The sequence below is a fragment of the Panicum virgatum genome, chromosome 3K (assembly GCF_016808335.1).
Source record: "Panicum virgatum strain AP13 chromosome 3K, P.virgatum_v5, whole genome shotgun sequence".
NCBI classification, from domain to species: domain Eukaryota; kingdom Viridiplantae; phylum Streptophyta; class Magnoliopsida; order Poales; family Poaceae; genus Panicum; species Panicum virgatum.
In genome coordinates, this window is record NC_053138.1 from 60,134,340 (window position 1) to 60,151,593 (window position 17,254).

The following is a 17,254-nucleotide window of genomic DNA, read 5'->3' on the forward strand; positions in this document are numbered from 1 at the left end:
TCACTCTTGGCACAAAGACAGGGGCTATATTTGGATCCTGCGGGGGGCACAAAATTGAGTTTGCAATCCATATCAATTTAAGTTGCAATTACCTAGTATCACATTACCAGACAAAATTAAATCACATTTTACAACTCGAATCACATTTTTTTACAAACAAATTTGAGTTGCAATCCATATGAATCTAAGTTGCAATTAACCAGTATCTAAACTTGCAACTCGAATCACACCTTTTTTTTTGTCTCAACTCGCACGGCCAGCATAGCTTTTTTTTTAATTTGCAGAGTGCTTACCGGGTAGACAACCTGTGCAGCGTCCGGAGTCTGCAGCGATCCTGGAGGTAGGGCGGCGGGTGGCGTCAGCGTCGTCACATGATGAAGCAGATCAGCAGATTCAACTTCAGAGTTTTGCGTAGGAGCTAGGGCAGTAGCAGGGGTTGTCGTTGGGGCGGCAACAGTGGACAACGACACCATTGACAACGGCGCATTTGCTCCTCCATCCGAGGAGCATCGAGTTCTGAACGCCGCCGTATAATCCCCAAGCGCAACAAGCGCCTGGGAATCGTGGTGGGGCGCTGGGGGCGGCGATGGAGGCTGGATTAGCGACGGCGGTGTCATGCCCCCAGGTAGATCCTCACCCTCTCCCGCACAACCAGATCTGGGGGCGCTCTCATTGGAGGTGGCGGCGACGGCGGCGGCGGTCCCCCCCACCTGGCGACTCGAATGTTCCTCGATCTATTCAAAAAAACTCGCCCCCTCCCCCTCATTTATTTTGTCCGGACGCCCCTTTTTTCGAGGTCATCGCTCAAGGTTGCAACTGGATAGTTATAATCGGTGCAACTGGTAACACAAAATGTTGCAATTTGTCGATCAATCGTGGTGGGCCACGCCAGCCGGAACCAGATGCTGGGGAGCGGGGTGGGGGGCTCGGGTTTGGCCCACGTGCGGGCGGGTGGGCCGTGTCGGGCCGGGGCGCGTGAGGGTCGCGCGCGGAGGCGCGCAGGCCGGGAGGCGCGCAGGGGGGGGCGCAGGCCGGGAGGGGGGGTCTGTGCATTTGCTGTAGCAAATGCAATAAGGTGTATTTTAACCTCGCCGTGTATATATATATACCTTTATAAAGATGTAATCATTACATCTTGAGTGAAAAGAAAGTAAAAAAAATAACTAAAATTAGTTTGTCTTATTTATAGATGTACACTTATTTTGAGATAAATTTTAATCTCTATAAGTGCACTTATTATGAGATAGAGGGAGTAGGCTAGGCTTGGTCTGGACATACATGGTGAGAACAGACAGAGCAGGCAATCCTCTGAGAACATCAACACCATCCCTGTCTATTCGTCTAACCCCAAACTTTAAGACGCAGAGCTCGCGGAGTTGTCCGATCCACTTGGGGGTGTAGAAGAATATGCAAATTTGAGGCGAAACCTCAAGAGTCCGAAGAAGAGCTGGGGCAGAGGACAAACTGCTGAAGCCATCAGAAATGGTCATGCCCGAAGCAACAATAGATTTTGCATAACTGGGGGATCTTGATGCCAGAGTAGCAGACTTGAGGTTACTGAGTCTCCCTAGAATCGAGTTCAGCACGAATTGCATTTTGCTATTCTGAATTTCTGGCTGTATTGTAGAATAGGTGAGCTGAAGATCTTCAAGATTTGTCAGCATGCTAAGGCTCTGTACATTCTCTATCGAATTACTACTAATATCAAAACATCCAAGCGCGCGAAGCGATGTCATGTTTCCAATCCCAGTGGGCAGGTTTGTCTCAGCAGGAGCCTCGGACAGCACGGCGGCCCGTGCCCGCGCTGCCACGGCTTGCCGGCAGAGGGAGCAGGAGAGGGGCAGCGCGGCCTCACGGCTCACCGGCGGAGGGAGGGGCCCGGCCGGAGGTGGAGGACGCGGCCGGGTGCGGCGGCGGGGCCGGTGAGGTCTTGTCGGCGCAGGATCCGGCCACCGCCGCCCTGCCATGGCGAGGCGAGGAAGGGGGAGGGAGGGGTGCCGGCGAGGCGAGGAGAGGCGGAGGGGCACCGGCGAGGGAAGGAGGCCTGCCGGAGCGGCGGAGAGGGCGAGGAAGGGCGCCGGGGAGGAGGGGCCGCCGGCCAGGGGGAAGGTGCCACGCAGCTGCCACCGTCCCGCGCTCCCGGTGCCCCTCTAGGCCGTGGCGCGGCATACCATAGACTGGCTGCGAGGATAGTCATTGGGAAGACCGGATTTCTAGTTATAAAATACTTCAGTTTCAAGTGCTGCGAAGCTTTGCTGGAATTCGAGGAAGGGGCTATGCCTAATCTCCGCAAGCTGAAGCTTGCTTTCAATGCCAGCAATGCTGACCAACAGAGCACAATACCTGTCGGCATCGAGTACTTGTCGGAGCTGAAAGAGGTATCTGCAAAAATTGGTGGTGCTGGTCCTGAGGAATCCCACAGAAGGGCTGCCGAATTGGCATTCAGAGATGCCATCAGGGTGCATGCTAGATTTCAGAGAGTCAATGTACAATGTGTAGAGCAGATCATTGAATGTAAGGATGATCAAAGTAGCGTAACAGCAGTGGAGTATTCGCCTGCTCTGCAGTACTGAAGAGGGACTCGTCCCGCTGGAACCGTCGAGACAGCAGACAAGATTATTGCCGGGAGGAATGAACATGTATGATCAGGCCTACTTCCCGCAGTCCTTCAAGCCGGCCTCAGCTTTCCATGATGCTGCTTCTCTACTCGCTGTCGACGGCAGCGACATGGCGAGTATTGAGCCCGACACCGTTGTCCAGGAAGCGGCTCACCTCGCCGGCCGCAATGGCTCGCCCAGCTCGGGCACGGGCTCAGACGGCGCCGCGGGTAGCGGCTACCAGATGAACAAGGTGTCTCTGGCGGCTGAGGAGGAGCGTCGGCGTCACCGAATGGTGTCGAACCGGTTGTCGGCGGCACGGTCGCGCATGCACAAGGAGCAGCACCTCGACGACCTGTGCCAGCAGGTCTCGCGCCTTCGCGGCGTCAACCTCCACCTCCTCGACCATCTCAGCCGCACGGTGCGGCACTGTGAGGACGTCCACCGCGAGAACGCGTGGCTCAGGGACGAGAAGGCCGAGCTGGTCAAGAAGCTCGAGCAGCAGCTGCAGTCGGCCACGGCCAGGTGCGCCCAGCCTTCTCGACAGTCAGGCATGATTTATTTCCGTTCAAGGCCATTATGGGAATAAACAAATAATGTCTATATTGTCATCATTTATTATTTATTTGTAGGGAGAACACAATAGATCACGCTGCAGAGACCAGTGGTGGAGCTAGAATTGAACCCAAGTGGGGATTGGTGCTACAGTAATCACGATAACGCTAGCAGCCTCGCTTCAACACCTGCTCACACACAACTAAAAGATTCAGAATTAAGGTATGGCTTATTAGATGGGGCTTATGTACATGGCGAGTTGAACTGGCTCAATGGCTCAGGTATTCTTTCACTCTTTACAGCCTATAGATGGCTGTTCTTTTACCTTTTCAGTCAATTTAGTCCAAACAAGCATGGAGGCTCTTCTTCTTCTATCTTTAGAACTCCCATCCATGCATTGAAATTGGAACGAGGGGCAAGGTGCTCCCTTATCTGACAATCAGTATGGAGGGCTTGAGCTCATTCTCCCTTCCATGGATCTGCCACTCCCCATGTTCTTCTCTATATTGTTTGTTGCAGCAATTCAGATAAATAGATATACAGTGAGGCTAGCGTGGAGAAAGGGGGGCCATGACCCACTTTGGCCGACACATAGCTCCGCCACCAGCAGAGACAAAACGTATATAGCTTGAAATGAACAATTAAAAGAAATATGTTATGAGTTCGTCATTCATTATGTTTGTACTTTGTAGTATTATTATTTATCAGCTGATGGGAGGTGCTACATTTATCCAACGTATTGTAAATTGATGCACCAGTCTGTTTGATGATTATTTTTTGCACTAAAATATATGAGGGATGGTAAAATGAAATCCCAGGTATTCATGTGATAGATATTACTTTGAAGGCATACATACATTTATAAAATTAATTATGGTTGAGCCTATGACACGTGGACCCCACTAACCCTTGGTTCTAGAAGACTTTGGCTAACTCTTGCATAGCCTAGTTCCTTAAAAGGAGCATGCGCAAGTTTAGTAGTGACAAAGCATGAGACTTGTAAAAGAGATGGAAAGAAAAGCTACACGCCATTGGCAGTATATGTGTGTGAGTTCATGAGCTCTTATATATCAGACAATGTGTACGTATCATGAGTTAATTCAGTTTGGGTTTCTCGAAGCTGGCCTACCTGTAAGCATGAATGCCAGCCTTCTGGAGATATATGCTACGTATCTATGCTGGTTACTTTTGATTAGCATACACTACTATAAAAATTATTCTAAGGGGAGGATAAAATAATATTTTTAGGGGCAAACGTCGCAGCCACCCTTGGTTTCCGCAGCTAAAAAGAGTTGTTTGCAGGGGCGGGTCACCCCACTACCAGAAATCCCAAATATGCCGAGTGCCCGAGGCTTTGCCGAGTGCACAATATCGGACACTCGGCAAATATAATCTTTGCCGAGTGCGTATTGCAAAGCTCTCGGGAAAACAACGACACTCGGGGTACTGCTGTTTTGCCGAGTGCCGCGGGAGCGACACTCGGCGAACAACGCTGTTTGCCGAGAGCCTCCCCGGGGCACTCAGTACTCTACCTCTTTGCCGAGTGCCTCGCCGAGGGCACTCGGCAAAGCGTGTCACGTGCACCTCACGTGCGCAAAACGCTCCCGTTGCCCCTGGGATGTTATTCTTCGCCGAGTGCCACCACAGAGCACTCGGTATTTCTTTACTTTGCCGAGTGCCTACACAAGGGCACTTGGAAAACTTGGTCACGTGCCGCGCATGAGCCCGTTAACGTGGGAGGGCCGTGACGGCCGTTATTGTTTGCCGAGTGCCAAACCGTTGCACTCGGCAAACCTGGTCACGTGACGCGCACGCGCCTGTTACCGTAGGAGGGCCGTCACGGCCATTTCTCTTTGCCGAGTGCCAGAAGTCGGGCACTCGGCAAACATTCGATTTGCTGAGTGCTATAGCCCGCGCACTTGGCATTCAGGTCTATTTGCCGAGTGTCTTCTTTAGCACTCGGCAAAATAACAAAACAAATTCTCCAATGCAATCCAAACTTTTTTCTTAGCTACTATACTATACAAAACACCGCATATTAGAATTTGATACATTTTTCATTATGTTTACTATATTTAGTTAATTCATTTCATTAAAAGGATATTTTGGGGATAATACAATTTTGAACTGCAAAATATAGTATAAATGAAGTATAATGAATGAAAAAATGATATTTATGTTATTTAGTCCAATTTGAGACATTGTCAAACAATTGAAAGGTAAATTTGAACATCTTGCTCATGAAACGGGACAAAGTGCGCTGTGGACAAATTGGTTTTTAATTTATAAAATTCTAAAGTAATCAGAAATTCTTCAAATTTGTCATGACATCATGATTTCATACAGGGAGTCTATGGTAAAAATTTGAAACGGTTTTGCAAAAGTTGTCATGTATGTCGCTTACGAAATGAGGCATCTCCGAAGAAGTTTCAGAGAACTCAGAAGGATTCATTGATTTTTTGAGTCAGAGTGATGTTCGAATTGGAGTTTTACTTGTTATTTTTTTATAGCCATAAGACATGAAGAATTGTGTAATGTTAAATTTTGGTGATTTTTTTAGTCCATTTGACAAGTTTTAAATATTTTTTTCCGAACTACAGTATTTAAATTAAATTTGAACTAATAGTGCATGAAATAATGACATTTTTTTGTTGAAGCATGCTAACTTTTTTGTATATGCAATAGACGTCATAAATTGGTTCATGTTGGTCTAAAAAAAATAGTTCATGTTAAATTTGGGTTATTTTGCGGATTTGTTTTCTAATTTTTAATTTTTGGCAAATGTAAAGAATTAGTTCACATAAATTGAAATATAGCTAATAGTGATTGAAATAATGGAATATTTTTCGTTAAAGCATGAGTAAGAATTGTTGTGTGAAATGGGCAATGAAATTTTCCATTATTTGAAGAAATTTGTGAAATTTTGAATTGTATTCAAATAAATTTCTGAAAACAAATTCAGAAAGGTGACTTTGCCTAGTGCCCAGATCTGGCGCTCGGCAAACGTTGTCTTTGCCGAGTGCCAGATCGGAGCACTCGGCAAAGTCACGAAACACTTAGCTTCGTGAGGGCGCCCACACACGCGCGCACACAGACACACGCACGCCCGCCGCACCCCGCCCCCGCCCCCGCTGCCGCACCCGCGCCACCTCCCCGCTCGCGCCGCCTCCCCCCGACATCGCCTCCCAGCCCTCGGAGGCCGCGCCCCCCCAACACCGACGCCCGACCCCCTGACGCCGCATCCCCGCCCCCGCCCCGGAGGCCGTGCCCGGCCCCGATGATGACGCCGGCCCCCGACGCCGCCTCCCCGCACCCGGAGGCCGCACCCGCGGCCCGGCTCCCAACGGCCGACCCCGATGCACCGACCACGTCTACACCGCCCGTGCCCGCTCTTGGCGTCTGCCTGTGACGTGCTCGACGAAAAGCTTGAACCGCGAGTCCACGCCAAGCCGGCCACGCCTACACCGCCGACCCGCTGTAAGCACCGCCACCGTCCTCCTACATGTTAATTAATGTTAGTAGTTCATGTAACCTAGTTAGGCGTCTCCCGTTCGAAAGAGATACAATTGAGATATGCGAATCTTTGCATATCTATAATTGTATCGCTTTCGAATTGCCCATGTTATTTGGAGAGCCTGAGGATGCGGGAGGAGATCGAGGCGAGGCTGGAGGAGGAGCGGACGCTAAGGCAGGAGCAAGAGCGTAGGTGGCGGGAAAAGCGGATGCAAGAGCGGCAGAGGATGGAGCAGGCGCTTCTTGCTGAGCGACAGGCCGCACAACAACAGATGCAGACCATGTTCTCCTACCTCCAAGGTCTTGGAGCATCGATCAACTATCAACCACCGCCAACGGTGCTTGGCCTCCACCACAGATAGGTTTTTCTTCTATCTTTCCTCCACCTGGTGCTACAGGCACTCCTATGAGTATGAATCTATTTACTTGCTTGCGCATACATATTGACTTAGAAATGTAATCCTATGTCAATTTCTTTTTGCAGAATCAATCGATTGGGGGGTCAAATGAGCCTTCGGACGAGCATTTACCGGCACCGGCGGCGTCGCAGTGGCCACCTAGTCGATTTAGAGTTGTTTATGGTATTTGTTCTACAGACTTGTGCTTGGTGGACTAGGCTTGTTTAATATGTTCGACTTGTGCTTGTTGAATGTTACACTTATGGCATCGATGTTGGACTTCTGCTATTTGTTATTTTCGTGCTATGTACCGTGAGATATTTGTGCTATTATGTGATATTTGTGATGGATGTGCCTTAATATATGCTATATTAACTGTCTGGAATGTATATATGCTATATTTGTGATGCATGTGGTTATTACATAATAAGCAGAAAATATATATAAAAAAACAAGCTTTGCCGAGTGTTATTGCCCAGACACTTGGCAAAGCGACCATTTTATATTTTCTGGGAAAAGGCTTTGCCGAGTGCTATTACCTAGACACTCGGCGAAGTTTGGAACTTTGCCGAGTGCCAAACGTCCAGCACTCGGCAAAGATCCAAACTTCGCTGAGTGCCGGTCTGGAAGCACTCGGCGAAGTCTAAAACTTCGCCGAGTGCCCAGTGTTCAGCACTCGGCAAAATTTGAATCTTTGCCGAGTGCTTTCCTGAGGGCACTCGGCAAAGTCCCCGTCCCCCATCCCGTTCACCCATCCCGTTCGTCCCGTTCGCCCGTCCCGTTCGCCCGTTCACCCGTCCTGTTTACACTTTTTTTGCACTGGCACACGACAAAACTTTGCCGAGTGCCCGAGAAATGGCACTCGGCAAAGCCGGCTTCGCCGTCAGATGAAACGCCGTGTGCGCTTCGCCGTGAGCTACACTCGGCAAAGTTTTTGCCAAATATTTTCCGGCCTTTGCCGAGTGTTTTTGGCACTCGGCAAAGTAGCCAAGTCCGATAGTGCCCCCTCACCCGCCCCTGGCGTAGAGTCATTTCTTGTTTGTTCTCAGTGGGATGAGCACCTCCTAATTTAAAAATGTAGTGTTGATAAGCCCTTTTTGAAAAAAAAGTGAGAAGTTAGTTTATAGATGCATACTTTTTTATGAAAAAATTTGCATGATGTACGTATGGAGGATAAGAAGTTCACTAGGCCCTGTTTAGTTCGCGAAAAAGTTTGGGTTTTGATAATGTAGCACATTTCGTTGTTACTTGACATATAATATCCAATTATAGACTAATTAAGCTTAAAAGATTCATTTCGTGCTAATCAGTTAGACTGTGCAATCAGTTATTTTTTCAACTGCATTTAATGCTCCATGCATGTGTCCAAATATTTGATGTGACGGCTACTGTAGAAAATTTTTTGGGAACTAAACAGGGCTCTGAGGATGAATAAGAAATCCCTGTTTGTCTGTTAGACAATCCAAGGAGTCCAATACAAGGACTCTTCCAATCTTCGGTTGTAGTAGAAAAGAAATACAGTGATTTCTGCAAAAAAATATTATGTACGATTTTTAGCTATGGATCGGAACAAGTGTATGTATATTGTAACAAATGATTGAAATTAGACATACTTAAAGTTGTATGGCGCAAAAATACAATCAGCCACATCTTCCCATTCTTTCATCATCTTTGCTATGTAGGCCGCAACCGTCTTCATCTTCATGACCTCTTTGATCTGTCTTTTTCATTCCTCAGCTATCTCCTTAGCCATTTTACACTTGTTGAATGTATCATGGTCCTTTTTTCACATATTTGGCTCGCTGTGGCTAGCCTCACAAATAGCTAGAGGATACTTGTACCTTTTACGTACAACATATGCATTACTTCCTTGCATCCTGTAGGATAGAATGTATGACAATTAATTAGATATACGTATATATAGTAATTAAGGCCGTAGCATAGAAGAAATTAAGTATCGATGATGCACTTACATGCACCATAGTCTAACCATTTCAATACCAAGTACGTTGAGGCGGAACATAGTGTGGATGTTTTTTTTTCGAGAAAGACATTAGTGATACTGTAGGTGGTCACTGTTGAGTTTAGATGTACATAGCAGTCGTTGAACTAACTAGTAAATGTTATTGGTGAAGAATCTTGTGTTTCTGGCTAGAAGTGGTTACAGTTAATAGAGGAAGGATAGGTGAATCAGTGAATGTACACTACTATTGATCTTGATCCTAACCCTAGGAAACAATTTATAGGAGGAGCGGAGAGAATACTCTGGTGTTTTGTATCTCTGTTAATTGCTAAAGACAGTATGCTTGCATTGCTTCATTTGTCCCGATTCATTTCAGTTCACTGTAAACTACATGCTTGATTCCAATTTAGTGTGATGTAACATTTTCTGCTGTGTAAGCTACCCCTCTATTTTTATTCATATATTGTATTAGATTTGTCCTAAATCAAACTTGGCAAACTTTGATCAAATATACAGAAAGAAATAATAACATTTGCACTACCAAATTTGTTTCACTAAATCCACCATGAAATATATGTTGACAATACATATGTTGAATAGTATAGTTGTTACTATATTTTTTTAGACTTGGTCAAAGTTACTCAAGTTTAACTTAGGACAAACCTAATACGACATGTAAGGCAAAATTGGATCTATGACACCGAAAGATGCATGTTTCAGGAATTTACCAATTAAACATCCCGGTACAAATTAATACCAGCGAAAGATCCCTCCATTTAGAAATTTACCATTCCATCAACTTCCATTACCTTTACCATCTTTTCTATTTTTTATTCCACTACCCTGTGGGAAATGATTGTCTTGCCCTTTGTTGGATCGAGTAACCAAAAAACTCTGCTCCCGCCGCCGCTTCTCCTCGCTACTACCACCCCCCCCCCCCGGCGGCGCCTCGACCTTGCTACCGCCTGGTCCTCCCTGCTCCTGCCGCTCAAGCCTCCGCCGGCGCCGGCCTTCCCACCGAGGCTTCTCGCACCGATGCCACCTCGACCTTGCTCCACTCGCATTGGAGGTTGGAGCAGACCACCCGCCGTTGCGTCGAGGAGCCGCCTGCGAGAGCAGGGAAGGCAAGAAGGCGGCGAGAGCAGGGAAGAGCAGGGTGGAGGAGGAGGAGGCAATGGGATCAGGGTGGAGCAGAGGAGGCGGCGGCGGCGGGAGCAAAAGTTGGAGTGTTGGGATCTTAGCTTCTTTGATGCCCAAACAGGGAGCATGAACAGTATGAAAATGGCAATGAAAGTAGGAACTTAATTCTCCAGTAATAGCCAGGAAAATTCAACCCTTTACACTGTGGAGAGAGGGGGCTATTTATACCCCTAGCCTTCGGCCGGGTTTTCCTAAACTGCCCCCTTCCAACTCATTTACAGCTCACTTACAACCGGTTTCAGGGTAAAATTACAAGGTTAGAGGTGTACTACTCCGACCTTCTCACGTATTCAGGTGTACAAACCCGACCTTCTCACGTATTCACATTTTACATGCACGTTGCACCAAGCGAAGGTCTTCATTCCCTTCAGGGAGCTCCGGGGGTCACAGCCCTGAAGGTTCCGTCAACGAGCGATCAGCCGTCACCTTCGTTCCCGAAGGCGATCCCTTTACCCGAAGGTCCTGGTCATCGAACTTGTGCTTCTGAGCAACCATTCGTCACCTTCGGCCAACCGAAGGCGATATCCTTCGTCACCGAAGGTCTTGGTCTTTGAGCTTGCGCTTCTGAGCAACCATTCGTCACCTTCGGCCAACCGAAGGCGATATCCTTTGTCTCCGAAGGTCCTGGTCTTTGAGCTTGCGCTTCTGAGTGACCATCCGACACCTTCGGGTATGCTTGCCTTCCTCTCGTTGTGGCCCTGCAAAAGAGTTAGGGAGCATTTCCGAGGGTGGGGGCTTGACCGGAAGGTCCAATCCCCAACAGTAGCCCCTCGAGGGCGAGGTCCGAAGCCGACGGTCCGAACCCGCGTTGAAGAAGAAGATTGTGTGTAACCTTCGGGAAGCTCCCGAGGAAAAACATCTCCCAAACCGTCGGCTGCAGCGGTTGGTTTTGGTGGTGTACGTGTCAGGCTCCGATTGCGCCGCTTGGGCGGCCGACTCCTCGATTTTACCGTTGGTACTGTTGCTTTCCCTCGCCTATATAAGCGGAGGGGGGGTAAATCTTGTGCCTCTCGAGCTTTGCTTACCTTCGACGCTTTCCACTATAAGGCGCTTCTTCTGAAGGTTCTACTTTCGTGCGTGATCAAGCTACTCGTTTTTCTCGGTGTAAGTGGATTAGTGGTTCATGACTCGCAATAAGCAAACAGCGAGGTTGATCGAAGGTTCGTTTGAACCCTTTTTCCTAATTTGCCTTTCTTCATTTTTCTGTAGATATGGCATTCATTAAGACGGCAGTTCTTCGTGCAGACTCTGGTCCAGCTCCCGAAGGAGAGACGGGTGCTTCACAGCCGCCTCAGCAGCAGCAGTCCAGCGAGAGCCTTTCAGCGGTGTCCGCGGAAGTTTCGGAACAAATGGCTCCGGAGAAACGTAAGACTTTTCTTTTTGAGCCATCTGTCGTTTCTCAGAGCACGATAGACTTCTACGTTTCGAAAGGCTATTTCGTCGAAGGTGTTTGTCATCCTCTAGGGGCGGAAGTGATTCCTGTACCTGAGACCGGCGAGGTTGTGGTTTTTAAGGATTTTTTTACTGCGGGGCTTAGACTTCCGATGGATCCACTTGTGCCGAAGCTATTGGAGCCATTAAACATGAAGATACACCACTTCACCCCGAACGGGATTGTTGCTTTGGCCAAGTTTTTGTGGGTGGTGCGGACCTTCGGAGGAGAAGTGTCCGTGGATGCCTTTTGCAGGCTTTTTCAGCTGCATTGCCAGCCTCGCAAGGTGTATGTGGATGAGGAGGCAGAGCTTAGCGAGGTTCAGAATGGCTGTTGCACCTTCGTTCCTCGCAAGCCGAACAAAAGGATTGGCCTAGAGAAGGTTATGCTTTCGACGGCTTATAAGAACAAGTGGGAGGGGAACTGGTTAGGATACTGGTTTTAAGCCAAAATTGGCTTTCCTGATCCCGAAGGTTCTGACGAGGAGAAGTATCTGTTGGCTTTGGACATCGAGATGTTCGAACACGTCTATCAGCCTACCTTCAGCAAGCGTGGGCCGGGTTTCAAATCATGCCTAGAGGCCTTCATGACGGCTTGCCAAATTTGTGGCGGTAGGGATGTGGTGGAGGAGTTTTTGGCTGCGAAGGTTTGGCCTTTGTTTGCTGGCTGGTCTCCGTTGAGGTTTGAGCGTAAGCGTTTTGCTGGCTTGAAGTATGACGTGACGTCTTCGGTTTTTGGGCTTCGGAGACCCGAAGGTTGCAGCAACGAAGTTATAGTGGCTGAGCTGGAGCGTCAGGCTGCGGAGATATTGGGTCCTTGGAACAGGAAGGAGTATGGCTCTTTGGTGGAGGTGTGTGGGGAGAACCTTCGGTTGAACCGGTGTTTGGCTGAGATGGGCGTGGCCTATGAGCCTCGGCCGGTGCCGGCAAACGCCATTCCGAGAATGACGCCACCCGGGAACGTTGTTTCGGAGGTTCCCGGGTCGAAGTCTAAAGGTAAGGCTAAGGTGGAGGAGGTGGGGAGTTACGGGGCTATTGGCACGCGGGGGCGCGGGTGTGGCCGGAAACCTTCGAGCACGAAGGTTTCTGTTGCGAGGGCTGAGAGCGCCAAGAGGAAGGCATAAGATGAGGAGGTTTCTTCAGGCGACAGCGGTACGCCCTCATTTATGGAAGAGCTCATGGGGACGGTGGGCGGGGAGATTGTAGTTCCCGAAGGGAGGCTTTTTAGATCCCGTTATGATCTTAGCGATGAGTATGGGACCATGCTTTTTGGTTCTGGTCGTCGGGTTGAGGTGGCGAGGGCACTGATTAACCTTTATTGTCCCTCCGAAGGTATAACCAAACGCCGGAGGATTCAGAGTCTCGTCAAGACTGGCTCCAAGCCTTCGGACATTCCGAAGCCACCGGAGCCTAAGCCCACCAGGGCTTCGGCCGGTGCCCCGAAGGATCCGGCCTCAATGACGGCGGTCGCCACGCCTACACTTGCGGCGGGTGTCGAGGAGGGGGAGATTGTGGTTGGTGAGACGCTGCTCTCTCTCAGGGGCGAGGATTTCCCCGGTGGGTCGTCGGCTCTACCTTCGGATAAGGAGGTGGAGGTGTTGGTGGGGTTGAATCTCGACGAAGCCGGTAAGCTTCGCTTCCTTGTTTTTGTGAACCCTTTGTTTTGTGCCCTTATAATATCCCTCTTTTATTTCCTTCGCGGCTGTCTCTGCGTCGATGAAGCAACTTTTGGCTCTGATGCACGGGCCTGGAACGACTGGGATTCTTCCTCCTGAAAGGGGTAGGGTGGAGTCTGATTACGTTTAGCCTTTCTTCACTTTTTGGTGTCCCCGAAGGTGATTTTGTGTTTGATTCAGAGTTTAATGCAGCCGTGGCAGAGGCGTCTACCTCCGACGCTGCCTTCATCGTTGCTGAGTTGAGCAAGAAGCTTGCCCACGCCAGCCGTATTTTGATGCAGAAGGCCAAGGCGGATGCGAACCTTCGGGTGATGAGTGCCACCGAGAGATTGGGTCTAGCTGACAAACTACGGCGGGCTGAGGCGGAGGTTCTCGCTCTGAAGGACGAGAACCAGCAATTGAAGGTCGAGTGTTCGAAGCTGGAGTCAACTGCTTCGGATAATGAGAAGGTTCTAGAGAGCCTTCGGAGGACTGTTGAGGGGGATGCAAATGAGAAGGCTGCCCTCAAGGGGAGGATCACCGAGCTGGAGAGGGTTCATGCTAAAATGGGTGAACTCGAGCAGGTCTTCACCGAGGTCGCCACACGAGCCGATGGAGTGTACCAAGAGTACAAAAAGGCTCTTGCCGCTCTTGGCGCGGAGCCTTTACCCTTGCCTGAGCCGGCTGAAGGTTCCCAGGTCATCCTTCAGCTCTTGGATTGGATGATGTCTGAGTTTGAGGGCCTCGGTGAGGTGATGAGCGTTGCAAATGACAACGCGGCCTCTATTTCCTTCGAGGGTCTTGTTGGAAACCTTCTTCGTGCCGGCGCAGTTGATCTTGTCCGACTGGAGGGTTTTCAGTATGTACCCTACGAAGGTTTGGCTGAGGAGGTGGCAAGGATTCAGGAGGTGAAGGCTACGTTTTTTGAGCAGTTCTGGGAACCTTCGGGCAAGGTCGCCGTTCGGACTCTGGCAGCCGCTGCTACTGAGGTAGGGTTGGTTCCAGCAACCATTCATTTTTCTTCTGCTTGTTTTTGATTGGGTTCGTCTATTTGGTGCAGGGGGCGACTCCTGATCGGCCTTCGGAGGACAATTGAATGTCTAAGGATCGGAGGTCTCCTTCGGGGAATGACGCTGGTGGTTCGTCGGGGGCTCAAGTCTAGAGATTAGTTTGTAGTTTACTTTGGTAGTTTCTGACACTTTGGTATGTAAATATTCCCATGGTGCAGGATATGAACAACGCCATGGTATTGATGAGCTGGGAGGCTTTCAGCCTTGCTCGTCCTGGATGCAGCGTTGCAGAATATTTATGCTGGTTCGGTAGAAATTCATTGTAATCTGTTTTCCTCTTTCGTCTGAATGTGACCTTCGCAATTGTCTTTATCGTGGCTTCTTATTGCGTATCCTTCGGGTTTCCTTTCTGTGTGCATCCTTCGAGATGCCTGAGATGTCCGTCGGGTGTTTTTATTTGTGCATCCGACTAGGTGCCTTGTTTTGTGCATCCTTCGAGATGTTGTTTCTGTGCACCCTTCGAGGTGCCTTGTTATGTGCATCCTACTAGTGTTGTTTCTGTGCACCCTTCGAGGTGCCTTGTTATGTGCATCCTTCGAGGTGCTGTATTTTGTGCATCCTTTGAGGTGCCTTGTTATGTGCATCCTTCGAGGTGTTGTGTTTTGTGCACCCTTCGAGGTGCCTTGTTATGTGCATTCTTCGAGGTGCCTTGTTATGTGCATCCTTCGAGGTGCTGTATTTTGTGCATCCTTCGAGGTGATGCTCGTTAGGGTTTTGTTTTTTTTGGAAAAACGTCTCCCCCCTTCCTAACGAGTTGTTGCCCGGAGGCAGTTTATATAGAAAGGGGAGTTCTCTTTTGTGGAACCTTGATAGATTATCTGCTTACCCCCGAGGCAATGCGCGGAAATTTTGTATTTTTGGAAAAACATCTCCCCCCTTTCTTGCGCGCTGCTGTCTTCGGGGGATTTTGTTCTTTTTGTTTCTTGTGGATCGAGTGGTTGATGCCGAGGTGTTGGATGGAAAAAACGTCTCCCCCCTTTCTGGCATCCCTGTTTCGATCATTCCGAGGGGTTTTTTCTTTTTGTTTTGTGCCGAAGGTCTTTTGGTTCGGTTCGTTTTGGAAGTCGAAGCCCCCTTTTCTGCCAAAGGTTTTTTTGTTTCGGGTCTTTTGAAAGGTCGAAGCCCCTTGGCGTTCTTTTTGCACATTTTGTGCCCTTGGTGCCGAAGGTTTTTTGGTTCGGACCTTTTTTAAGGTCGAAGCCCCTTGGCGTTCGTTTTGCACTTATTGTGCCTTTAGTGCCGAAAGCTTTTTGTTTCGGACCTTTAAAAGGTCGAAGCCCCTTGGCGTTCGTTTTGCACTTATTGTGCCTTTTGTGCCGAAGATTTTTTGGTTCGGATCTTTCGAAAGGTCGAAGTCCCTTAGCGTTCTTTTTGCACATTTTGTGCCCTTGGTGCCGAAGGTTTTTTGGTTCGGACCATTTTTAAGGTCGAAGCCCCTTGGCGTTCGTTTTGCACTTATTGTGCCTTTAGTGCCGAAGGTTTTTTGCTTTGGACCTTTAAAAGGTCGAAGCCCCTTGGCGTTCGTTTTGCACTTATTGTGCCTTTAGTGCCGAAGGTTTTTTGGTTCAGACCTTTAAAAGGTCGAAACCCCTTGGCGTTCGTTTTGCACTTATTGTGCTTTTTGTGCCGAAGGTTTTTTGGTTCGGATCTTTTGAAAGGTCGAAGCCCCTTGGCGCTCGTTTTGATAAGTATGTAAAGTTTGCGGATTCTGCATACTTTGCTAACTTACTTTCTTATGCAGCATGTAGGTGCTGGCCGAAGCTTGCCATTTGGGCTGCTTAGGCGAAGGTGATTTTTTGTTTGGGGGAAATTCATTGTATTGAAATGGTTTACAATGGGGCCGCCTCGTCAAAAACCTCACCTCCGGAGTGGAGTTTCCTACTGTGAGGAAAAGAGTATGGCCCTTTTACAATGTAAAAAGAACTGAAAACATCTACAAAGGTCCGCAATCGCTTATAGTTTCACGATGCGGCCTTTTCACAAGCTTAAATGTAGTACTTTTTAAGGTTGTCCGCATTCCAAGGATGATGCAGCTCATTGCATTCGGCGTCAGATAGGTGATATGACCCCGGCCTGTTGCTCTTGATTACCAGGAATGGCCCTTCCCACTTGGATTGAAGTTTGCCGGAGGTTTCGGCGTTTGGCTTTCTTTTTAGGACCCAGTCTCCGACTGTGATGCTCTTTTTCATGACCTTCTTGTCCCTCCACTTCGTGGTTTCTTGTTGATACTTTTCTAGGTTTTCCGAGACTTGTAGGATGTCTAGCTCCATGAGGTCTTTGTCATCCGAGGGGATGGCCTCAACTTGGTGGGTGACCCTTAGGCTTCGGTTTTTGAGCTCCTCTGGTGTCATTGCTTCGCCACCGTAGAGTAGCCTGAATGGGGTGAACTTGGTTGTTCTTGATTCTGAGGTATTGTGTGACTAGATGACCTTCGGGAGTTCATCGGCTCATTTGCCCTTTTTCTGATCAAACAGGCACTTTTAGATGCTGCCAAAGATGATGCCATTGGCTCTTTCAACGGCCCCGTTGGATTGCGGGTGGTAAACCGAGGCAAAGATTACCTTCGTGCCCACACTATAGCAGAATTCTCTGAAGAGCTGTGAATCGAATTGTTTGCCGTTGTCGACAGTGATCTCCCTTGGGACCCCGAACCTGCAGATGATGTTCTGCCAGAAGAATTTTCTGATTGTTTCTGATGTTATGTTGATGAGTGGCTTGGCCTCGATCCACTTTGTGAAGTACTCAACAGCAACTGCTGCGTACTTGTAATTGTCCTGAGCTATGGGTAGAGGTCCAACTAGGTCAATTCCCCATCTTTGAAGGGGCCAGATCTGAGGTATCAGCTGAGTTGACTCCGAAGGTTTAGAGGACT

General features: G+C 48.7%; 1 protein-coding gene across 1 annotated transcript; it reads left to right on the top strand.

Annotated features, from left to right (window-relative positions):
• The first annotated feature begins 2,560 nt into the window (after window positions 1-2,560).
• On the top strand, window positions 2,561-3,887 carry LOC120700016 (bZIP transcription factor 44-like). Its single transcript, XM_039984167.1, has 2 exons — window positions 2,561-3,122; window positions 3,230-3,887. Exons 1-2 carry the CDS (start codon window positions 2,632-2,634, stop codon window positions 3,306-3,308), a joined length of 570 nt encoding a protein of 189 aa, XP_039840101.1. The 5' UTR covers window positions 2,561-2,631; the 3' UTR covers window positions 3,309-3,887.
• Window positions 3,888-17,254: the final 13,367 nt, after the last annotated feature.